Source organism: Phyllopteryx taeniolatus, chromosome 18 (genome assembly GCF_024500385.1).
Source record: "Phyllopteryx taeniolatus isolate TA_2022b chromosome 18, UOR_Ptae_1.2, whole genome shotgun sequence".
Classification (NCBI taxonomy): Eukaryota; Metazoa; Chordata; class Actinopteri; order Syngnathiformes; family Syngnathidae; genus Phyllopteryx; species Phyllopteryx taeniolatus.
In genome coordinates this window covers 5,827,683-5,853,080 of record NC_084519.1, presented here as the reverse complement: position 1 = coordinate 5,853,080, position 25,398 = coordinate 5,827,683, and the positions used below count along the sequence as shown (strand labels likewise).

Genomic DNA, 25,398 nt, shown 5'->3' with positions numbered 1-25,398 from the left:
TTTTGGTTTCCTTCTGTCCCTTCTGTTTTAACTGCTTCAGCTTGAAGAAAGGTATTCACATGCTATTAAGTCAATGAGTCAATGAAACATAACAACAAGTATGTAATAAAGGGTCGTACATAAGGCATGAGTGTGTGTAACTTGAAATGAAACAAAGGAGTGTCTCTGGGTCATTTGTGTTTACGCACAGCATAGCATATTTGTATAAATAAATGATATGTTTTTAGCTTTTGTCTGAAGACACCTGTCATAAAGAAAACCACATTTTAGCAAGTTTGTTTTCAAATAATCACATCATCAACCCTCGTGATGCATGTTAGCATAGCATACACAGGAAGTCAGCTATCCCCTTGTGTTTGGCGCCACAGACACCGATCTGCACACTAATTGACAAATGTAATCTGGCAGCTTGGTGATGACAATTGAAAATCCATTTGATGCTTTTACTGTCTTTATGGAAGTATGGATTACTTTACTCCGAAAGTGAACTATAGAGTCGGGGTTAAAAAAAAAAAAAAAAAAAAAAAAGCTACCATATTTGATTGTCTCTGCTTCCTCTATAGTGACGTTTTGGTGGGCCAGACGCGGTTGGATATACTGTACACGTACGTCACTGATATGTGCATTCCAATGACGTCATTGGCTTGCTTGGTATATTTGATCTGTCAGTTTACACTGCACCTATGCTAAGCCCTCTTAACATTTAAAAGCGAAGTTTAAGTTTGACTATCCAGAATTAACATTCTAGATATCATCAACATCATTTTCACTAGTCGTAATTGAATTTTGAAGAGTTTGAATTTGAATTTCATATATCTGTGACATAGCTACTAGCTACTCAAAAAGAGAAATAGAGATATAAAGATTAACTCGGTATTGTCCAGGGGACACTTACAGCCTAATTTGATGTCAATTGGGCCGGACCAGTAAAATAGCATAATATAGGATCATTAATACAAATAACAATAACTTGCTGGTTTTCCCTTTGTTTAATGCAGAGACAGAAAAGTATTTTGGATAAATCCTAATGAATCTTTTTTCCAAACATTAAGAACAACTTCAGATTTCTTAAGAAAAACACAAATTTGTTGAATGAGAGGAAGTGTTTTTGCATTCTGTATGGAATAAATCCGTCCATCTATCTTCATTCAAATGAAGTCAATTCAAAGGACTGTTTTTCAGTGCATTTGCTGGAGTCACGAAGCGATTGTGAGGGCAATAAATGATCGCCTCGATCAATTAATAGGTGTCCTCACAAATATCAGTGGTTCATTAAATACACTGATTAACAAATGAATTCTCAGTCCTTGCCTCAATTGCATTGTTGAACTCAAATGTTGCCGGGCATGAATTGTTCATCAGTGCTAATTATTCATGTGTCTCTGGTGTGCAGATTTATGAGAACAGCATCACCTCTAAGTGTCGCCAAAGCACCAAAAGCTGCAGAAACGTGCGTACGCCAGCCACGCATTTCCACGGTCGTGTCACTCTTGATACAGCTGAACTTTGCCGTGAAAAAGAACGGACGCCACGTTTTTGTGCGTACGCACCTTTTGTACGAGGCCCCAGGTGAGTCACTTGAACATATTTACCCACGAAGAAGCAAATAAAAAGAAACGATTCGATATCTGTAAGTCACCATCACGCCACAACGATGACTGTCGTGGGAGCCCTGCGCTTTTTCTATGATGTTGTACTCCAAGTAGCCAGCAGCTTATTTAAAGTGGAAAAGCTCCTCGCAGGTTAAAAAGAAGTCCACTGGCGCCAATATTTTTCGCCCATTATTAATTTGAAAAAAGCGTCATGTCCAAAGCGACGGCCTTTGGGCAGTCGGTGAGGGTAGTGTAGCGTGATGAACCAAGTGCGTCCCTTACTGTCAGCATGTAAGGGGCTTAAGAGGTAAAGAGGTGTGATGAAGCTCCCGCTCACAGTGCCAAGAGGTCATCATGACAAATGTGGAAACGACACCGCTCATCCGGGACTGCCGCATAGTCACTGGTGCGTTCAGTCTTTATTTTACAACAGGCCATCAATACAAATAGTTGCAAAGCAATTGTACTAAAACGTATTATGTTTTGTAAGCAGGGGGAAACGACGTCGAGACTCAGTGCTTATTGAGTGGCTGTGGATGGATGCATTCTCGGCCTCCGGGCTTAAACGAAAAATCGGAGCACGGCAGCCTGATTGAATGGCTTGTAACACCAGTTAAATAGGTTTGCTCTAATGGGAATGAGCTTGGCGACGGCTGCAAAGGCTTTCGCTTGCACCTCGGCGGAGGTAAGTAGCTGTGGACAACACCTTTTTGTGACCGGCTACAAGCAGCGGATGCTCAGAGGGATTTGCATTTAATGGCTGTTCTAGTGAGGAGATATTCAATGAGCCCTGACAATGTATTCATGAGACTGGCTTTATGTGAGTGTTTGCATCATATGCACCTGATTTATTTTGACACACAGTGGCACCGAAGCGTTTTCAAATGCAACAACCTGCTCTAATGGATACTGAACATCTGGATGTGCCATTGTGACTAAATTTAGGGGTTCCGGGGTCTTTTTAAATTATCCTGCATTTACAGTATAGACAATTCGACCTAAAACGAACTGGTGGGTCAATCTCAATCCTAAATTTCCTTGACTTTTATAACACACGCAGCTCAGTTTTATTGGCCTCAACAAAATACAGAATGGTTTGCTAACAAACAAATTTGGTAACAAATCCTTTCCAAAAATGGACAACTACAATCTCTGACAGCATTTAAAAAGACTTACTTCTGAAGGGATCCCATTCCCTCGAATCAAATCTAACACGGGGTACACGCATACCGAGGCTACTGTATGTTAGGCAAGCTAAACGCTCACCACAAGGGTTTGACCACTTAACACGCAGGCGATAAATCAGTTTAAAATTGGAGAAGAATGTGTTTAGAACTACGTGAGCCTGCTAATTGCCAAATAATAATATTTCATTTATACTAAAGTTCATTGAAACTCCAATTCATTTTCTCGGTGACTGCAAGCTTTTTGGGTTTTTTTTGAAACCATGAAGCATTATTTTTCTCTCTGGTAAAACAGAGCGCGGGCCAGTGCAAAGCTGTGATTGTATTCATTAGCATCTGTCACCTGACAAGCTGGACTAATGACAGGGCACGGCGTAGGTGGGGAAACGAGTCCGCCGGGAGCAGCAGGATGGATCTGTGTGTTTAAATGTGTTTTGCTGCCTAATATAGTGGAGATAAGCAGGCGCCTCGTTCGGCATGCAGTTGCAGTATTAAGAAGCACATTAGGGAGCCAGGGCCTTCTCTGAGTGGGAATGATTGCTAAGCCCACCAAATGTGATTTATCTAGGCAAGCGCAAATATCAACATGAACATAATCTGTTTGGAAATACATAGATTAAGCATCCTCAGAGACACTTATCAGACAGCTAAAAAGAATAGATTTTCCCCACCATCCATCTATATTAAGTGGAGGAAGTCGTCGTCGTCGTAGTACTATGGCGTCGGAGCTGAGAGTAACGTTCAATGTTTTCACAAGACTGCAGAGGAAACTAGTTTTGGTTCGAAGTAGAGCTAAAAAAAAGGTGACATGGGATACATTAGCCAATAACCGATACATGAAATAAGAAGATTGATATACAAAGGATATATAACTGTAAATGAACAAAAGTTCCTATAATTAAAAAAAAAAAAAAAAAAGCAGAACACGAGCAACTAAAGTAAAATAGTAACACGGTGAACATGAGGACTGTTAACTGTATGACTTCTATTAGAAAATGGTGCACATGGGAATTAACAGTTGTATATGTCTTTCTTTATTTCACAGACATGCAACTCACACAACTTTAAAATTCTGCATCACTCTCTGAAACGTGTGTGAAAATAGTCGAATGCTCTCCTTGACGTTCCCTAACAGTGGGCTTCAGCAAGGGCGTTATTGCCGTGGGGCACTGAAAGGTGGCGTTATACAGTTTTACAAAATCACATCTTACCATGGAGTAAGAAGGTTTCTCTTGTCTCTGAGATAAGTGAGTGTGAGTGTGTTGCACTGTGTTGGTGTGAGGGGGGTGGGGGGCCCATGGGGGCCCAGACACTCAAGCAGAGTGTCTGCAGTAGACACACAGGAGCAGCGCTACAGCAAGAAATGCCAACACATCGGTTACAATAGTGACCGATGTTGCTTTTATCGGTGATGCGATATTATCGGCCGGCTCTAGTTCGAGCTTTGCTGTCCCCAGGATGTTCCATAAAACCCTTTTGACGCTTTTTAATTACTTGACTAATTTTATTGCTACCCTAGTAGATTACATGTTATCTTCCCTTCGTTTACTTGATGTCTAAAAGAGCATCCAGCTCAAAAGAGATTACTGTAAAGACACCAATATTTACACAACAGGCTCCACAAGAAGGTAGTTCTCGCTTGTTTGATTTAGTCAATAAAATATTTTAAGAAAAAGTATGAATAAATATCTCTCAGCGGGAGAAGCTGCATCTGTTGCTGCAAAGCAAACACTGAAATAAATCAACAACCAGGGGTTTCAGGAATACAAATGATAGGCCCCCTCAGGATTTATTCGTAGTGCGTAGTCTTCTTCACAGTTCATAAAAAATAGACTTTAGTTTTTCTTTTACAAATATATAATACACCAACAGAATACTATCATGATGACACATTGTTTCAAGAAATGCAAAAGGCACTGGTGATCTCTCTCACACTGAGCCATTCCAGTTCCAAACATACTGACTGGCATATGTATGCATGTACACTATGTATTGGCATAAATAACTGAGCAAATCAATTCAATTCCGGTTTGTAGACTGAATCAGCAGTCCCCCTCGACTACAGGCTCAAATTCGCACTAAATTGGGCATGGTGCACCATCAGGGGTTGTGTTTGAGGTAGTCAGAAGACTTGCAAGTAGAGTCAAGTTGTTGATGTGTTTGATCACCGGTCCAGTGTGTGCACATGCAAAACAACAACAAAAGAAACAAGTTCACTTATGGTTGAGCTGTAAAGGATCTGGGAGGAATTTGGCCATGTTGACTGCAGAGTCGTCCAGGTCGGAAGTGGTCAGGCGTTTGTGCGGAGCTGGGGGGAGAAAACGTTAAATCTTTTAGTTCAGCGGTTCTCAGTTTACGACGCACAATGAACTAGTTTGAGCCATGACGTAACAATATGTTTTTCATTTTCTTTACCGCTGACCCTCATTAGGGTCGCGGGCTGCTGGAGCCTATCCCAGCTATCTTCGGGCAGGAGGCGGGGTACACCCTAAACTGGTCGCCAGCCAATACAAACAAACTACCATTCGCACTCACATTCACACCTAGAGGCAATTTCGAGTCTTCAATTAACCTACCGTGCCGTGCATGTCTTTGGGACGTGGGAGGAAACATGCAAACTCCACACAGGCGGGGCCGGGATTCGAACCCCGGTCCCCAGAACTACCAGGCAAAAGTCCCCAGTCCTTTTGATTTAAGCCTGCAGGATATTGGAATTCTGGGCTGATAATCATACTAGGGCTATTGGATATTTTCATGAATAACTCCATTTACTGGCATACTGATCTATTTAACGGCCATGTTCAAGCTAGCAATGAGTGAGCCTCATGTTAAATGTTGTCTGACAAATAATATCTTGGGTCAGATACCGTTCTTTGACAAATAACAGTTATTCCAGGAAGTCCAGTAGAACTGGTGTCTGGTAGATTTCTGAAAATAATAAGTATTGGTTGGATCTTTGGCCTTGGCTATGCCAGCAATCATGTGTCACGTATGATCATAAAAATCGATATTTTATGTATTTGATATAGGATTAAAATGACAATGTCTTGCACACCTTTATCAGTTTAGAAATGTTGAAACGTTGTTAGAACTGTATAAAACCGAAGGCCAATATTTGTGGCTTCTTTAAGAGATGATAGTTATTTTTTGTTATATTTGTGAACAAAAAAGTGAAATAAATAACTTTTTTTTTGTTAATAAAACTAAAACTCACACAGCGTATCGGATCTCACAGAACTCGTGATGGAAGAAGCCAGGACAGCTAGTCTCATACTCCTGGATGTGGCATCTAACTTCTCCTCCTGAAAGACATGGTGATCTCGTAAGAGACAACACAAACACCTCTGAGTTTCTGTAATGTTTGTAACTTTTGGATCATTTATTCATTAGAATTATGTCATTAATTATTTTTATTACAATTTAGTAGTGCTAATATTTGTTAGAAATGAATTTTAATCTGTCCTGAATATTTTTTAACATGTACAGTGCAGTGAAAAAGTATTGGGCCCCTTTTTTGTATAATTTTCCCACGTTAATGTTTAAGATCATCAAACAATGGAAATATCAGACGAAGATAACACAAGTAGACATTAAATACAGTTTTTAAACGGTGATTTTATTTATTAAGGGAACAAAATAAATAATTTAAAGCTACCTGGGCCTGTGTGGAAAAAGTCATGCCCCCCTTGTTAACTCATGAGTTAACTGTGGCTAATCACATTTTTTAAATTTTCACTGACCTCACCAAAGCCTGATGACCTTCAGACCTGTTCAATCAACAAATCACTTAAATAGAGCCTGTTTGAAAAAAATGAAGTTGGCCAAAAGATCTAAAAAAAACTTCAACAAAATGCCACGGTCCAAAGAAATTCAAGAACGGACAAGAAATGAAGTAACTGACATCCATCCTTCCGTCTGGAAAGGGTTACAAAGCCATTTTTAAAGCTTTAGGATTCCAGTGAACCACAGTGAGAGCCATTATCCTCAAATGGAGAAAACATGAACCTTCTCAGGAGTGGCCGGGCAACAAAAATTACCCCAAGAGCAGAGCGACGACTCTTCCAGGAGGTCACAAAGGAACCCAGGACAACATCTAAAAGAACTGCAGGCGTAACCTTGCCTCAGTTAAGTAACTTCTATGTAACCCATGTACTAAAGTTGAATCAAAATGTATTAGGAAATCCTGGAAAATAACTTAAAGAAAACTAAGAAGAAAAAATATATATATATAAATTGCCATATAACCACTGCTTAACTTAAACATAAGCATATTCTACATTTGAACAGATTAAATAAAAAATAAATGTGAAAACCATGAAAAATAATCTCAATAAATAATAAACCCAAATTATACTATTCAAGTGAAAAATAGTTTGATTTTTTTTTTTTTTTTTATTACTGTCAATATATGGTGGGAACATCATTTGCTTTGTCCACATGTGCGGCAATACACTTTTGAACTTCTTGATGCAACTGAGGTTTAGTTTTATTGACAATCGCTGTTCCTGCTTTGTAAGTCTTGACCTCTGAGGGGCAGTGTGATACACGCAGTAACAAAGAAAGTACAAGTCACGATCGAATATTGTTATTGTAACTCGTTTTCACAGAGTTTGAAAAATATATGCCGGAGAGTATTGTAATATTGCGTGTTTGTGTACCAAGAATCATTGTTTTGAGAGATAAGTGCTGTGAGTTTTTTTTTTTTTTAACTGTTAATTGCATTGCTAGTACTGATCAATATGGAACTCTGATTTCCATTCATGGGCTTCCCTGAAGCAAACCTTGCATTTAAATCTGCTAGTAAAAGAGTGCCAAAGCAACCTAATGCATCAAAAGCGTCTGATTTGGGATGGCGATCTGTCAGAGTAGTCGAGGAGGTTTCGAAATGCCATCGGCACTCAAAAGCCAACAATCATTTGTTCACGCAGTCTTAAGAGGGGGCTGGTAACCTTCACGTTTTGTTAAATGCACATTTGTGCCATTGCTTGCACTTCACACACACATACACACTCTCTCTCTATGAAGCATCTGGAACAATCCATTAATGCGAGCTTCAAATTAGCCACACAAGGGCAGTACAGGGCCAACTGAACAATTTTGAAAATGTGAGAGACCACACACATGACAGAGAGAAAAAAAAAATCAGCATGTGTGTTTTCACTGATGATTTGGGAGATACTTTATAAAACACTCAGCATGAGTTGCTGCACAATTTGTGTCCGGCAATAGTGCAAGCTTCAGATCGCTTTGTAATTGGCTAAAGTTGACCACACGTATAGGGATGTGCGATCAGAAATATTAAACAGGTTTAACAGTTAGGATTGGTGATGAACAGATGGTGGAAAAATTACTCTTCATACACCCCGCAGTACAGGATAATCACTTGAGATCACATTTTTCTGATTTGGAACAGAGGAAAAATGCTCAAACTGGGCCCGATCATCAGCAATGTAAGTAACCTGCTTAAAAGTGAATCAGTGCAATTAGTAGCGGAAGTAGAAACATGGCAAAATGATGTTTGAGAGTTTGTTTGTCTCTGGTAAGGCACATAAACTCAATTGTGTTGGGTGTGTATCGTACCCTGCACTCGTGGATTTTGCGTTTCGACTCATTAAGCTGGTGCTGCAGGTCCCAGACGATTTCTTTGTGTTTGGTGTAGCACTGCTCGACCACTTCCTTCTGCCATTGTGACTCCTGATGACATCAGATGAAAGCCATGTAATATCCAAACATTAAGTATTGTCTCTCAAAAAAAATAAATCAATTAACACATAACCCCAACCTCTATGTCCTTGAAATTGTCTGCCAGATACCGCTGATCTGGAATTGACTCCAAGTAGTCCATTGCTGCTCTTGATTTCTAGTAACAAAAGAAAAAAAAATCATGTAATGTTGCATGTGTCAAGGCACTCTCTGCTGACCTAAACACTATCGGAAGCACCGATCTACATTTACAACCTAAATTCAAAAGCTTTTTCCTATAAAATTGTATTAATTGATTCTCAACAGTATATTCTCTTCATTTTTGTAGCATTTTCCTTACTTTTACATGATTGTTAGAGTTATTGAATTTTTTTTCTCCAATCCGATTTCAGTCTTTCTGTCCCGCCATGTCAATCTAATCTGCCCAGGGCCTTCACAATCAGTAGTGTTGGTTGATTTGTAATTTAAACTATATTAGTTATCCAATTGGCGGCACGGTGGACGACTGGTTAGAGCGTCAGCCTCACAGTTCTGAGGACCCGGGTTCAATCCCTGGCCCCGCCTGTGTGGAGTTTGCATGTTCTCCCCGTGCCTGCGTGGGTTTTCTCCGGGCACTCCGGTTTCCTCCCACATCCCAAAAACATGCATTAATTGAAGACTCTAAATTGCCCGTAGGTGTGACTGTGCGTGCGAATGGTTGGCAACCAGTTCAGGGTGTACCCCGCCTCCTGCCCGATGATAGCTGGGATAGGCTCCAGCACGCCCGCGACCCTAGTGAGGAGAAGCGGCTCAGAAAATGGATGGATGGATAGTTATCCAATTGATTCTTTAACCTATGAGATTTTTATTTCGCCTCACAAGGCCTCCTCTGATTGGTTGTTAAGAGCAAAACCTTCGACTAGCAAGACAAGTCTGTGCGAATCTGCACACAATTATACATTAAATGATCAGCGTCTCTGATGAGTAGCAATACTACATTTTATTTAATAGTTTGTCATGTAATTAGACGAATACAGATTCCGACCTGCTCCTGATATACATGGCGCAGTTGTGTGCAGTTATATTTTGTTTTTATATAGTAGCCTACTGATGATTTCTATGATTGTGACGTGATAGTGGTGGTATTAAGAGGTGGCTTAACTCAGCTAACGCCCCACTGAAGGCCCAGCGACCAAAGGCACGACCCGCCACGGGTAAACAAATATTTGCTTTGTATATTAACATCTTACAATACACTTTTAAAACTAACAACATGAAGTACAAAAAGACAAGTACAAGTCACAATAATAGCCAAGTGAGAATCAAAGCAACTAAACAATGAGCTTTCTTCCTTTAATTGTGCTTCAAATTTCCTAAACTAATGTTTATAGGCTTGCTCAAAACAAAGAAAATAATTCCGCAAAGAGGGAAAGTGAAATGAGGCATCAGTTCCAGTCAAAGACTCATCTGAAGCACCGATTACATGCGACGGCTGCACGACTGAATCAGATCTCTGTGGATAATAACGGCTCCAGATCATGTGGCAGCATATTTGTATTTGCGCAGATGATGGAAGAAGCTGTCCAGTAACAATGGTGCACAGTTGGCACCATTATTGTTCCTTTCGTGGCAAATCAGAATGGGACCTTTTCCCTACGTGTTATCTCCTGCACCCACATGCTCACTCACTGCAGTTACTTTGGGTCGCTGTTGAATCTATACCGATTGTAATGTTGCTCGTCGCTATTCAAATAAGTACTATTGAACCTTTTGTATTCAGCTGTTGTGATATGTTCAAGAAAACAACATGCTTGAGTGCCAACAGGCATAATGTTCTCCTGTTGGTCAAAACAAAAGCTAAGCGTGGACCTTTGTTAGCTTGCTGTCAGTGCATTTTTTGATGAAGGGGACCTCATAAGCAGTGGCACAATCTGTTTCTCTTGCCATCGTGTCTTTTAATAGCCTCCTGACCCAAGTCAGATGGAGGCATTTGGCTGAAAAGATGCGGTTGTTACATTGTGCCACGCTGATTGCTATACTGGACGACACTCTCGCATACCCGGTAGAACAGAAAGTGGGGCGATGCATCCTACTGTTGCAGAAATGATTTAACTTGATGGTGGTCCGCAGTCACTGGTTCACTAACAGGAGACTGGAGGGGGAAAGCAAGCTGCATATCTCCAACAGATAGACAGCTTTTTTTTTTTTTTTTTTTAAACAAGCAAGCAAAGCAAGTTTTGAGCATCAATCACTTATGTTACTGACACTGTATTTAATATCACACGAGCTGTATTTACATGGATGGCAATGACATGATTTTTGACCTCATTCGAAATAACAGCCGCAAGTTCCATTCATTATTCTGTTTGCATGTTAGAAAATATATTCCCGAGTTTGGTCACCCACGTTAGATCCACATTATTTCCATCAGAACTCTTAATTTATACATCCCTTGAAAACAGCGTTTTCCCCCTTTCCACCCAGACATGGAATGTTAGAAAGGCGGCACGGTGGACAACTGGTTAACACTGTTTTTTTTTTTGTTTTCTTTCATTCATTGTGTGTTAGCTTTGAGGTAGCAATTTTTCTGAACAAAGACAAAGAAATACATGAAGTCTGTGATGTATTTGTACATTTGATACGTGTAATTATTTTATGTGTGTGTAGCTTAGAGTGAATTTCAACTGGAGTGTCAATAAACGACTTTAAGCAAGCAGCTTCCACTCTACTATGTTAGCAACTTAGCAACCTGTTGTTGTGATCATGTGGGCTCTGCACGGCGTCCGGGCACTGCTGGATAGAAGTTCTAGAGCGGAGCATGGAATCAACTGCTTTTTTAAGAGTGGTCAAATCGGAGATTTTAGATCGCGTTCAGTCTGATCCGATACTTTTTTTTTTTGGGTGACATCAATCTAAAAGATCAGATCGGGACACCCCAATATACATACCGTAATTTCTCGTGTATAATGTGAATTTTTTCCCCCCCAAAAAATTGTCAAAAGTCAATAATGCGCATTATACATAGTTATAGGGCAAAATGAAAACAACTTTCATATTTTATAAATGTATCCCGCCATCTAGAGGTTATGAAAAAGCTGTACACTTTCATTACAAAATGCCATCGCCACCTAGAGGTTATGAGAAAGGTGTACATTTTCATTCTAATATGCCATTGCAACCTAGTGGTTATGAAAAAGGTGTAGCCTACACTTTCATTCCAATATGACAGGGGTACGTACGTATATGTACAGTTCTGCTCATAAATTTGTGAAATATTGTTGTTGGTTGTTTTTTGTTTTTGTTTTTTAAATATGACTGAACAACAACCATGATTAATTTCTTTATGGTTATGTTTTGTTTAATGATAATGCTTTTGTGAAATGCTTGACAGTTTAATTTGAAACCCATTAAAATAAAATTAAATGTGTTTCGCCTGATCCTTCATGTTTTCTTGAAAGAATTGTACCCATCTTACAAATTCTGCCTGGGTAATCAAACATGTAAGCACAACTGTGTTTTCTAATTTAATAAATAAAAGTAGGGCTGTGAATTTGAAAATAGGAGCAAGTAAATAAAAAAAGAAAGTATTACATGTTCAAATAAAGTGCTTAACTTCAGAATAATTATTTGAAACAAAAATACAGATAATACTTCATGTTTTGATCATATGGGTAGAAGCAAAATCATGCATTGTAAAAATGCATTATACATAGGTAGAAGGGTTTTCAAGAATTTTGGGGTCAACTTTGGGGTTGGGTATTATACATGGGTGCACATTATACACGGGAAATTACAGTATACTATAATGTAACAACAAGACATGTTAATGTAGTTTTTGTCTACTCTGAAAGGGACAATATTCTGCTCTTTAAATGGCAGCTTCTCATTATGGTTTGAAATAGATATAATTTCACCTGATCTACAATTTCAAAGTTGAGCTTATTTTTATTCACTAAAAATGAGACCTTACCAACTCTAGATCCAAAACACGATCCTGCAAAGACACAAAAGAAGGCAGAAGATCACAAAAGTGCCATAGGAAGACTAACATTAGGCAGAAAACACAGCTATGCACTGTATAGCGTCATTAAAGTGAACTCCGTTTTCAATGACGTTCGGTATTTATGATCTCTTTCGACTTGAGTAACATAACAATAAGATACAACTTTCGATAATCATTTCCAGATTTATATATTTTTACAAATGGTAATTTCAACATAAGCCGGCATTGTTTTTTCGTCGCAATGCATTCTGGGTAGTGACGTTTTTCACAGAAGCCACAGTAGCAGCCCCTGGCAGCGATGAATGCTGTTCAGCCATTACAGTTCGAGCCAGAGTGTGATCAGGGATATGAGGAGAGGGAGGAAGACACAAGAAATGAGGATGAAGATGACGGGTGTGAAGAAAATCGAGTTGGTCATATTCAGTGGTGTATTTGTAGCTACTGCTAAAGTGGGCTGATCAAGGTACGTGGCCAGCCCCTCCTGTCTTTTTGAGTCTTTTTGCTCAGCTTTCGCATGTCACACGCGACCGTTTAGGCTCATTGTGAGGAAAGAATAAAAAGAAAGAATCTGGGCTGAAGTGACGAGAACACAGCCGGGGATCTTTCAGCATCTCAACTCTTCCGACCGCATCCTCCCACCGTTTCCTCAACTTTCCCTCTTTGGGAAAGCTATGAATGCTTGCCTCCTTTTTTGCATTCCATCCTGATTGGAAATTGCATCCAAAAGTGGCGCATTATGGCATTTTTAACTCTTTTCACTGACGATAAAAGTTGTTCGCAAGTGGCTAGCTTAGCTCCGCAGAGAGCAGCAACGTAACAATTTTACAACAGCCATTCTACGTCATCATTCCCAGAATGCTTTGCGCACGCTAAAACATGGCGGCGACAGTGTATCAAATTATGGTAGGAGTAAATTATAAATATATACCACTGTATTTCAGTAGTAGAGTTCAGTAGTTGTAAAATTAAACGTATTTGTCTTTTCATTCGGAGCTCACGTTGAGGCCAGGTAATTTGCTTGAATAGTAAAAGTGAATTGTGTGTGTGTGGAGGTGGGTGACAGAAGAGAGAAAAGTAGATAATAAACGGGAAACAAATGTGGATTTGGAGAGTATTCGGCAGACAACTGGCTTCTTATTCCATACACACAAAGGCTAATTTCTCTGACTGGATTTCAAGCTTCTGACTGATGTCCCCTCAGTAACAATGCATGAAAGTGATGCGATGATTCTTAACTGCCACTCTCATGCACTTGCTTCACCCCTATCTGTTTCGTATGCATTGCCGATTTCTAACAAGGGTTTTTATTCTGAAACTTTGTACCCCATTTGTCTTTCCAATTTCCTTTCTACATCTCTCTCTTCTCATCCTTCATAATTAATGGCTCGACTGAGTACGGGACAGCTGAATAATTGCACACAAGCTTTGCCAGGTGCTGTCGAGCAGTAACAGATGGATCCCAGGTATCCAGCTCTTGGCAAGTGATATCTACGTCTAGTGGTAGTGACCAAGAGGCCAATGGAGGTGCTGGCGGGTCAATCCACCTTAGTAAAGGTGCTTGCTGCTGGATGTTGTGGCACTGTGGGATAGAAACAAGGCCACCGATGGCTTTCAAACACCAAGGCCCCATGTCTGCTGCAATTAACTACTTGTCCAAGCAGGGCTACAAGATGTGTCAGGCTCAGGGCTGTGCACTCAAGTGTGCAGCACCACATCACAGCTGACCAAAGGTCCCTGCTGTTACTCCAAACGAATACAGCAGATACTCATAACATTTGTATTTATTATGGCATTCAAGCAATAAAATACAAATGCACATGAAGATAAAATAAAATGTAGTTCTGGTGTTGTTAGTTAAAATGGCTAATTTACGTGAGCTGGTGCATTCAGTATCTTATTTATTAGGTACACCTCCACAAGATACAAGATATTGATGGACAGAAAAAAGGATTAAGACCACAGGTGAGTTTTGCTTTTGTTTCCCTTTTTGTCTTTGTTTGTGGTGCCGCCACAGAAGGGTACCAGTGAGTGCAAAGACGACATACGTGTGTGTTTGTGACCATGCTGACGCATGATTATCGCCCTTTGCCTCTCTGGAGGCAGCTCCGACTCTCTCTGGAGGTGGCAGTTTCTAAAAAGTGGGCTTCTATAATTGTGTGGAAGCTATTTTGCAAAACCAGGTCAAATATGTCCTTTTATACAGAACAATTCTTTATTTTATGTTCGAAGTAGTTTGGGATCAAGTTAAATGGAAAAGGAGCACTGTAAATATTTCCAAATGTTAGTAGCTAAAGTATCATATGTTATTGGAAAATCTATACCTGGTGTCCTGGTGGATTTTAGAAGCTTCTCCTTAGATTGTTGTTAGTCTCAATGTTTAAAGTTGTTGGGTTTAAAAAACAAAATATTTCATTTTCTCTGGACAAAAGGGAGTGGAACTGGACTACTTTTCTAAACTCCCCCCAACATACACCTGATTATGAGTGCATGCTGGATATGCGGTACCTTATGTTCAAAATTTAAGACATTTAAAGAGTTAAAGCAAACAAACCAATTTTTATTCCCCACTAGTAAGTGATCCAAGTTCAGTTTTAACTAGGGATGTTCGATACTACTTTTTTTTCTTCAGACTGATACCAGTAGAGTATTCACGGTTCAGTACTGACGGATACCGATACCAAGTGCTGATACCACTCGTACCTTTGATGCATATATTTTCAATTTAACACAATGACAAAGAATTGTGAACAAAGACCATTCTTTCTTTCTGACGCATGTAATGATTCACCGATGTGTCCAACTGGCGCAGTGTAACACCAACTGCTGGCGAAAAGGACTTACTCGATGTCAGAATTTTTTTCCCCTAAAAGTATCGAGGGTTGGTCTTGCCAGCCTCCGCGAGTACTCGACACGTTGAAATAAGGCCGGTATCGGCCCGATACCAATACCTGGTATCGGTACTCACCCATCCCTAGTTTTACAGTCAAGTGACCAACTTCCCAAGGGCACACAGTAATCTCATTCATCATGGGTCATTTCGATATTGTCAGAGATTAATATATTTTTACACAAGATGTGTGATGCATGAAGCAGTCATCCTTTTCCTATGCCTTATATACGACGCCATCCAAGGTTCTGCAATGAAACTTCTTGGAAAGCACCTGAAGCCTGATTAAACTACCTGACCAATTCATATTGTGCTTACCCTCTTTACTGACTTCCATTGCATCCCCAATTTGCAATTGCACAAATACACACAGAAAATACAAAGTTAAGAACAATGCATGCTAACCTGAAGGCTTCTCATTTCGTCATCCTTCTTGCGATTCCCCTCTAACAGTTCTAAAGGAAAAGCAGATGAGTTTTACATACTTTTCATCTTCCACCAAATGTATTTATTCTTAATGTTATGAAAGTGGGAAGTGTAATCAATGGCAAGCTTAATCAGTGAATACGATCCATGCACTGTATTAGTTGAACTGTTACAGAAATGTCTACAACTAAAACAAAGAGCCCTTCAATTAAAGTCTTTTTAACTACACATCTTGGTTCTGCTTGCTGGTGACTGCAGCACCGAATTGTTTTCAGTCGCAATCACAGATTGTTTGTCTAATTTGATATTCATTTGGTAACATATTTGTATTTCACACTACCACAATATTTACATAGCTTACATGATGCTGTGCTAAATTAACATTTCAAACTGTTTCAATTAACTGCCAGGAAGACATTACAGCATTAATCAAAATGAGAGGGAACATTCAAACACATTTTAAATCAATATCATGAAAATTATCTGAAAGTAAAATTGTTCCTGTGATTACACTTGCTGTGCTATGTTGATAGGTCTGAAAACACAAGTTTGGTAAATGCTTGCAGAATTGGAAATGGTTTCAAACGCATCTTTACTGAGCCTTAAGTGCCTCCTAGTGCGAGAACCTTTCCCCTGACAAATAAACAAAACACTGATGTCTCCAGCTACTTTTCTCAAACCATTTGCCCTTGGAAATGCCTCCAAAAACATTACCTATTAACTGTATAAAATGTTTATTTGCTCATCTCAAATTCAATGTCGAATATGTTGCAACCTGGGGAGTACACCTCCACCTCTTCAACCATGGAAACAAATATACTTGAAAATGCCAAATCCTGGCGGCACGGTGGCCGACTGGTTAGAGCGTCAGCCTCACAGTTCTGAGGTGCGGGGTTCAATCCCCGTCCCCGCCTGTGTGGAGTTTGCATGTTCTCCCCGTGCCTGCGTGGGTTTCCTCCCACATCCCAAAAACATGCATTAATTGGAGACTCTAAATTGCCCGTAGGCATGACTGTGAGTGCGAATGGTTGTTTGTTTGTATGTGCCCTGCGATTGGCTGGCAACCAGTTCAGGGTGTACCCCGCCTCCTGCCCGATGACAGCTGGGATAGGCTCCAGCATGCCCGCGACCCTAGTGAGGAGAAGCGGCTCAGATAATGGATGGATGGATGCCAAATCCTGTTTTGAACATGAATGACGCATCTCTCAAACTGATCTGTATTTAACTCCAGTTTTAGCTCGGCAAAAAGAAAATCTCAGAGACGACACATGCAACTTATTGTATTGATTCATCAGGTCAAACAATGTTCCAGATGTGAGAGGACTAAAACCAAAGAGAGATAAATAATAAATACAACCCCAATTCCAATGAAGTTGGGACGTTGTGTTAAACAAATAAAAACAGAATACAATGATTTGCAAATCATGTTCAATGTATATTTAATTGAATACACTACAAAGACAAGATATTTAATTTTGAAACTGATAAACTTGTTTGTTTTTAGCAAATAATCATTAACTTAGAATTTTATGGCAGCAACACGTGCCACAAAAACTGGGACAGGTGGCAAAAAAGACTGAGAAAGTTGAGGAATGCTCATCAAACACCTGTTTGGAGCATCCCACAGGTGAACAGGCTAATTGGGAACAGGTGGGTGCCATGATTGGGTATAAAAGGAGCTTCCCTGAATTGCTCAGTCATTCACAATCAAAGATGGGGCGAGGTTCACCTCTTTGTGCACAAGCGCGTGAGAAAATAGTCGAACAGTTTAAGGACAACGTTCCTCAACATACAATTGCAAAGAATTTAGGGATTTCATCATCTAAACAAACATAATATAATCAAAAGGTTCAGAGAATCTGGAGAAATCACTGCATGTCAGCGGCAAGGCCGAAAACCAACATTGAATGTTCGTGACTTTCGATCCCTCAGGCGGCACTGCATCAAAAACCGACATCAAAGTGTGAAGGATATCACCACATGGGCTGAGGAACACTTCACAAAACCAATGTCAGTAAATACAGTTCGGCGCTACATCCGTAAGTGCAACTTGAAACTCTACTATGCAAAGCAGAAGCCATTCATCAACAACACCCAGGAACGCCGCCGGCTTCTCTGGGCCCGAGTTCATCTAAGATGGACTGATGCTAAGTGGAAAAGTGTTCTGTGGTCCGATGAGTCCATATTTCAAATTGTTTTTGGAAATTGTGGACGTCGTGTCCTTCGGGCCAAAGAGGAAAAGAACGGACTGTTACGGACGCAAACTTTAAAAGCTAGCATCTGTGATGGTATGGGGCTGTGTTAGTGCCAATGGCATGGGTAACTTACACATCTGTGAAGGCACCATTAATGCTGAAAGGTACATACAGGTTTTGGAGAAACATATGCTGCCATCCAAGTGACGTCTTTTTCATAGACGCCCCTGCTTATTTCAGCAAGACAATGCCAAACCACATTCTGCACGTGTTACAACAGCGTGGCTTCATAGTAAAAGAGTGCGGGTACTAGACTGGCCTTCTTGCAGTCCAGACCTGTCTCGCATTGAAAATGGGTGGCGCAATATGAAGCGTAAAATACGACAACAGAGACCCCGGACTGTTGAACAGCTGAAGCTGTTCCACCAACAACGCTTCAGGTCCCAAACGTTTGTTGAATGTTGTTAAAAGAAAAGGTGATGTAACACAGTGGTAAACATGACCGTGTCCCAGCTTTTTTGGAATGTGTTGCAGCCATACAATTCTAAGTTAACGATTATTTGCTAAAAACAATTAAGTTTATCAGTTTGAACATTATATAACTTGTCTTTGTAGTGTATTCAATTAAATATAGGTTGAACATGATTTTCAAATCATTGTATTCTGTTTTTATTTATGTTTAACACAAGGTCCCAACTTCATTGGAATTGGGGTTGTAAGTGTGGGGAATAGTTCTGCTGAATAGTGCCATTAACAGTCAGTCGCCTGAGGTGAGCAATTAAGTGGCTTTAATATAAACATCGCTCATGTTAGAATTTGATAGATGCCTTTATGGTCATACTCTAACAAAGGTTATAAGCTTTCAACAATGGTAATTGAAACGTCACTTTGCTGACTAGCAGCATTGTCGGGAAATTTATACACTGTTAACTATGATAACAATAACATCAGTTATTCAATTTCCTATCAAAAAGATGGAAGCTACTTTTGTATAAATGGCTGATTGGTTCCAGCGATACTGATGTTGACAGCCCTGGGCATCCGGAACTATAAAAATGAGCTGACCTGCTGATGAAATGAATCTTTAATCGTAATGAGCTAGACATCACATCATTACTGGATGAGAGGTGAGGGAAGAGTATGAAGAGATGAAGTGTGTGATATGATGAGGAGAGCTTCTGCCGAGGTGAAGAAGAGGAAACGAACAGATAAGATCAGACACGAAGGGAACACTGTCTGGGACGCTCACACAGTTTAAAAGGATCACAGAGTCAAGCAGAAGCTATTAAAAAAAACGGTCAAATTACTAGTGACATTTTTTCATTACATTAGATTAAGATTAGATTAGGTTAGATTAATTAATGAAGAAGTAAAATAAGAATGTCATCAGTGTCCATTCTCATCATCTTACATTATCATCCCTCACAAACTAGGAGTTAAAAATAACAGACATGTACCAATACAATGATCCATGTCTTTTACTTTTCAAAATAGTTGGGCCGTGGCAGAGGTCTGTGCTCAACTGAGTCCCGTTCTAGTTGAAATCCTTTATTTCTTTGTCTTATAACAACCCTCTGCATGCATTTACCCAGTTTTCACTGTGGTGGTACCACATAGGTATTAGGCCAATTTCTCCATGGATTACATTAGGAGGACTGTAGCCAAAAACAGGAGTGACATTACACCACAGCAATAGTAGTGATGTGATTGTGTACCTTTTTTTTCAGTGCTGATGGAGAGCAGCAGCTTTTCTTGTTCATCTAGCCGCTGCAAGAGAGCATCCCGGTCTGTGCTCCGAGTCTGCCTGAGTGCTTTCAGCTCATCCCTGGTGTGCTTGTGCTGCCTCCTCAGGCGCTGTTCTCTTGTGTCATGCTCCCGCACCTCCTTACGCAGCCAGCGTAGCTTGGACTGTTCAGTTAGAATAGGCAAATACACAGAATACATTGGATAAGGATTTTGTAGGAAGAGTAAACAAAAGTGGACATCTCAAGTGTATAACATTGAGCAGACATCAGGCCCAAGTCAGGTGAACCGGCAACCAATATGTATGGTGCAACAAAGCAAAACAACAGATATCTGGCTATGCCAACAATGCTGCAGCAAGTAAAAATAGCTTTTGTTAAACAATAAAACAGCCACCCAGAGATTTCATTATCTTTATGAAAGTCTGTGAAACGAGGCATACGTTATTGTGATGGATGATAAACATTTTAACTAAGGATTCACCGATACTGATACAAGTATCAGTGCCAATACTGTGTCTGTAGTCTTATTCAAACTCATCAAAATTTGCCGATAGAATGACACTGATACAACTTCAGCAGCCTGACATACAGTATACCTTCTGAGGCTAGGAGCTACTGTGTCAGGTGTGTTGCAAGGTAAACACAGATGACAAAACTTTTAGCTGACTACAAATTATGCTCTGCAAAATAGATGATGAACTAGTGAAACTGTTAATGGCTCATGGTTCCTTAGATCGCTCCGCCTTTACTATACTTGGATAACTGTGGCAAGGGATGGTGTGATAATGTATCATTTCACTTTTCCTGCCAGTTTTACTTTATAACTAAATATAATTAAGTGACATTTCACTGTGGCAAGGCTGTTAGAAAAACATTGTTGTTTTTTAATGTCAGTATTGACAAATTGTTACTCAAGAAAAGTGTTATATTTGAGTGTTTTTGGATAATGTTTGATTAAAACTAAACACTTTTTGATCACAATTACAAGACAATGGCATTATCAAGTATCGGTACTTGGTGTTGGCGAGTACTCAAATGCAATTACTTCTACTCGTATTCGGTCTATAAAACTATATATATATATATATATATATATATATATATATATATAAAATCCCTAATTTTAACAACAACAACACTACATGTTCTTTAATAAAATATCACTCTTATATTTACACATCTAGTGTGGAAAGCAGTGAAGTCGATAGCAAACTTCCGAGACAATAGAAAACAGCACATACTGTACTGTACATTGCAGGGAATTGAGCTTATTCATATAACAAACTGTAAAGAACGTGGGTTTTTTTTGTTTTTTTTTTGTTTTTTTTTAAGTAGAACTGACAGCCAATATGAGATGCCAGAGTATTAGGCAAATATCAACTGTCAAAAAGACATACAGACAGATATGCATACAGTACGTTGTATCTGTAAAATCTGACATCTATCATGCACAACCCTCTGAGCCACTCCACTGCATGAGACAATGTGAGCTTTGAGTAGCTACTTCAGCAACAGACTGCTGCACCAACAGTGCAGGAAAAAACTGCAGTGTTCCCATCAGCCGTCCGTATGAACAAAACGAGTAGCAATGTTTATTTTTTGGGAATGCATAGGATAGTCACTAAATATAAAAAAAATCAATATTGAAATATATAGCAAGACATGTCCGAAGCTGACGCTTAATCAGCTTAAGGATTCATCAGCATTCTGTCATCTACTTTTGTAGTGGCTTGGGTAAAATATTTTTTTTTTTTTCCTTTTTAAGAAAAAATAGTTGTGATTATAGCTTTAATCCTGTATTTACAATTGTTCCCAGCAGCCACGACAGCCCAGGTTCAGGCCAGTATGGACATAATGTGATGGTTGTGAGACAACACAGGGGGGCGGGATGGAGTAACGTGACAGTCTGCGATTGCCCGGCGAGATGTTTACATTGTCAAAAATAAATTGCCATATCGGTCAAAGTGCAGAAGAGAAACCTTGTCGGCGGGGTAAACGCAACAAAACTGACGGGACATAATAAGTGTAACACAATGTAGTTTTATGCGGACATCTCACATTCATCGCCTATAAATCTTCTAAAGCTAAGCCAATTGTTTAATTTACATATAATGCCCACTGTGGCATACCTGCAGGCTTAATGTTGAATGAGTGTGAGAAAGACAGTGTGTGTGTGAGTTGACTGAGTGCTATCCATTTCACACGTGTAATTTGAACATGAATAACGGGCTCTTCTGCATGCTTTGGTACATGAGATGGATTTGTGACAGAAAACTACTACTATCAAACAGTTATTGAGCGGCAGTATACAGTTGCCCCACTGTGCTGGCACTGACTCTAGTGCCATTCCAAGGCAGCAGAGCTTCAATCGACTCTGCCGGGCCAGAAACTTGCTCCAAAGCTGCCCGGCGTCCACATTTCAACCGTATAGAGCCTTGTCACAACGTGAAAAACGTGTACCATCAGAAAGTGACGGGTCCAGGAGGTAAAGTACAGGCGTCAGTAGTAAACCGCGGGCCAAAACGTAGTGGACCTGTGAGCCCATCCAGTTTACATGTGCTTTGTGGACTTGGAGGAAGTGTTCGACTGAGCCCCCTGATACTGGCTGTTCAGTCCCTGTACAACTGGTGAGTTTGGTCCACAATGCCAGCAGTATTTGAAGACATACATATATTTGTATATATTACATATTACGTATTCTTGTTAATCATGTACATATTATGTATTCTTGTTAATCTAATGTTGTTACATGCTCACTAGCCTTTTGTCTTGTCTTGTCATGCTGCTTTAACACAAATATTTAGCCAAAGTGGAGTTGGCAAGAGAGTAACACATCCTCAAACCAATTCACACCTTAAAGTGCATCACCCTTTCCAAATGCAAACGTGAAGCATTTATCCAGAAGATATGTCAAGTCAAACAGCCAATATGACGGAACTTGCTAAACACAACTTTAAATGCTGTGACAGGGCAATGTCAAAGCCATGACACAATCTTGGAAAGGATTTTTTTTTTTTTTTTTTTTAAATCTATTTCTCATGCTAGATCTTTGATGTCTTAACAGGAGAGCTCATGTGATATAAAAAACGAATAGCATATATAGTTATTTTTAAGATGTGGGTCACTGCTGCATTTGCCTGGAAATTAGAAAACAATAATCAACCGAATTGAAATGCCATACAACTCTATCGCCCGTAAGGCTCTAACCTGCGGAGCCTGTTTTCTATCATAATAACTCATTGTTTGAGAATGGTTTCATTTCAGTAAATGTCTGTGTTAGATGGACAAAAAATATCATTCATTTTTCCTGCTATAGAGGCCGCACACCACGTTCCTGCTAACAGCGTTTCACTCTTAATCTTATGTGCTATAATTGAATTTGCTAGAAAATTCCCTTGGTTGGGTGACAGAGTAACACTGCATGCAATATTCATACCTTTGTCTCTGCTAGCCAAAGGGAGTGGTCTTTTACTAATCCAGCTTTCGTAGTTGCCTGTTAAAACAAACAAAGGCAATTGTGAGCTTTCCTGCATGCATGCAACACAAAAATAGGAAATAATGCAATCAAAATTAAATTGTCACCATGGATAAAATACACATCAATGAAAGATGACTTCTTCAAACAGGCTTATTCCTGAACAAAGCTCCTATTAATACAAATAACCTTTCGGTGCCAACAACTGATGACGTGCACATGCTTAAAACACTAACATATTGCGGGCAGATATAAAGTTACAAAACTTAATGTCACTCAGTCAAGGGCGTACCTCCACTGATGCTAGCAACTACTGAGACATATCACTTACTGTATGCATGAGAATTAACAGGAAAGGCTGCTACCGGTAATCCCTTCCATGATTTTTTCATAGCATGACTCACAATAGCAGGTAAACGTGTATGCAACCAGCTTAAATGAAAGTGAAAATGTGCCTGTAATTCTAGCAGCTTTATTTAGTATGTATCATCTACTCTATTTGGTTACATTTATCATTTGTTGTATTTGTAAAATTTGGATACATTTTCAACCACTGTGCTTGCAAGCAGCTAGTAATGTTTTGAAAGGACACAAATGTTACTGCTTTGAGTCCATTCCCAAACTTTTGAAACATTTTCTCCCCTCAGTTTCAGTTCTCTGTATCATAGGATATGGTTTTGCTTAGATCACAGGTGTCAAACACAAGGCCTAAGGGCCAAATCCGGCTCAGCACCTCATTTTATGTAGCCCGCAAAAGCAAATCATGTGCACCAAAACTGCAAATTGTCTTCACTTTTAATAACATATTGCAAGCATTTTTGTGTTACCAATACCCTTTTTAAAATAAACGGAATAATAATTGAACAAACTATTTTTACTAGCTTCTGATTTCAAAACTAGTTATCCATCAATTTGTTGTGTGTATGTAATAATATGAGGCAATTGTACATTTATATGGCTTCACAGTCACAACCACCCTCCAAAGAAAACAATAACTATAATGTGACCTGCAGCAAAAATTAGTTTGTCACCCTTTGCTTAGATATATATTTACCGTACTTTCACGACCATAAGGCGCACTTAAAAGTCTTACATTTTCTCCAAAATGGACGGGGCACCTTATAACGCGTGGCGCCTTTTGTGTGCACCAAGTTCCAACATCTATAAATGTTGTTGTGTGATGAGTGCTCCGCTAGACTTTTTCCTGCCGACACGCTGCTTACACAGAGGAAAAGCGGACGTGGCTGAGGACAGTGGAAGGACGCTAAAGCCACGCCCCCAGTAGGGATATAGCACCGGGGTGTTTTTTTATTTTTTTGTATTTATATATTTTTTTTTACCACTAGGAGCATTTCTGGGGTGTGCATTGTGCAAAACAACATCGGTTTGGCTCAGGACCCCCGAGCAGCCGTGAGAGAATTCAAGATCAACGAATCCATGGTTTGCAAGTGGAGGAAGCAGGAAAACGAGCTACGCCAAGTCAAGAAGACGAAGCTGAGTTTTCGCAGAAAAAAAAAAAGAAAAGCAAAACGCGGAAACAAGGCGAGGTGGCCCGAGTTGGAAGACCAACTCGAGCAATGGATTAATGAGCAAAGAATAACTCGGGGCTTGCCATCATTCCGGGAGGCTTGACGAACCGCTGGAACCGGTGTAAACAGGGCGTTCAAAGTGAAGAATACAGAAATAGACCCCGTAACTGAGACTGCACCTTTTAATACGGTGCGCCCTATGGTCGTGAAAATACGGTACAACCTGACATCCTAATAGAATGGAAAAATACGGTCAATAATCTTCCACTATAGGTTGAGGTAATTACCAAAGTTTGATTTCAAGTTGGGCGTTCCAGTTTCCTCCCCAATCCCAAAAACATGCGTGGTAGGTTGATTGAAGACTCTAAATTGCCCATAGCTGTGAATGTGAATGGTGGTTTGTTTCTATGTGACCTGCGATTGGCTGGTGACCAGTTCAGGGTGTACCCCGCCTCTCGCCCGAAGATTGCTGGGATAGGCTCCAGCACGCCCGCGACCCTAGTGAGGATAGGGGGTACAGAAAATGGATGGATGGATGGATTTAAAGTTGTATGTAGTCAGTTGTGAATGTAGTTTTCTTCTTCGTGATAGGCCCCAACTTATTTTATTCAAGTAGTTTATGCAAAGCACACTGCTCCGTTGTGAAAATAAAAGCTCAGAACACATGCACAGACATTTTT

At 39.9% G+C, this 25,398-nt stretch overlaps 2 protein-coding genes across 6 annotated transcripts in view; one reads left to right on the top strand and one right to left on the bottom strand.

Annotated features, from left to right (window-relative positions):
• Nucleotides 1–4,228, top strand: part of nrxn3b (neurexin 3b) — a 290,616-nt gene extending 286,388 nt beyond the window's left edge. Inside the window, exon 25 of the mRNA XM_061754823.1 lies at nucleotides 1,394–4,228. Within this exon, the coding sequence (XP_061610807.1) occupies nucleotides 1,394–1,401 (8 nt within the window). The 3' untranslated portion in view covers nucleotides 1,402–4,228. The remainder of the gene's footprint in view (nucleotides 1–1,393) is intronic.
• A 303-nt stretch (nucleotides 4,229–4,531) lies between these two features.
• The window catches only part of LOC133468654 (centrosomal protein of 128 kDa-like), a 38,163-nt gene continuing 17,296 nt past the window's right edge, over nucleotides 4,532–25,398 (bottom strand). For 2 of the 5 annotated variants that reach the window (XM_061754826.1, XM_061754828.1), the window contains 8 exons: nucleotides 23,151–23,207; nucleotides 19,685–19,877; nucleotides 15,754–15,803; nucleotides 12,429–12,452; nucleotides 8,559–8,636; nucleotides 8,357–8,470; nucleotides 5,991–6,078; nucleotides 4,532–5,084 (listed from right to left, as the gene is read on the bottom strand). In XM_061754826.1, coding sequence (XP_061610810.1) covers nucleotides 4,990–5,084; nucleotides 5,991–6,078; nucleotides 8,357–8,470; nucleotides 8,559–8,636; nucleotides 12,429–12,452; nucleotides 15,754–15,803; nucleotides 19,685–19,877; nucleotides 23,151–23,207 — 699 coding nt within the window. In that variant the 3' untranslated portion in view covers nucleotides 4,532–4,989. The remainder of the gene's footprint in view (nucleotides 5,085–5,990; nucleotides 6,079–8,356; nucleotides 8,471–8,558; nucleotides 8,637–12,428; nucleotides 12,453–15,753; nucleotides 15,804–19,684; nucleotides 19,878–23,150; nucleotides 23,208–25,398) is intronic. The other 3 variants (XM_061754827.1, XR_009785545.1, XM_061754829.1) reach the window with 3 other exon arrangements.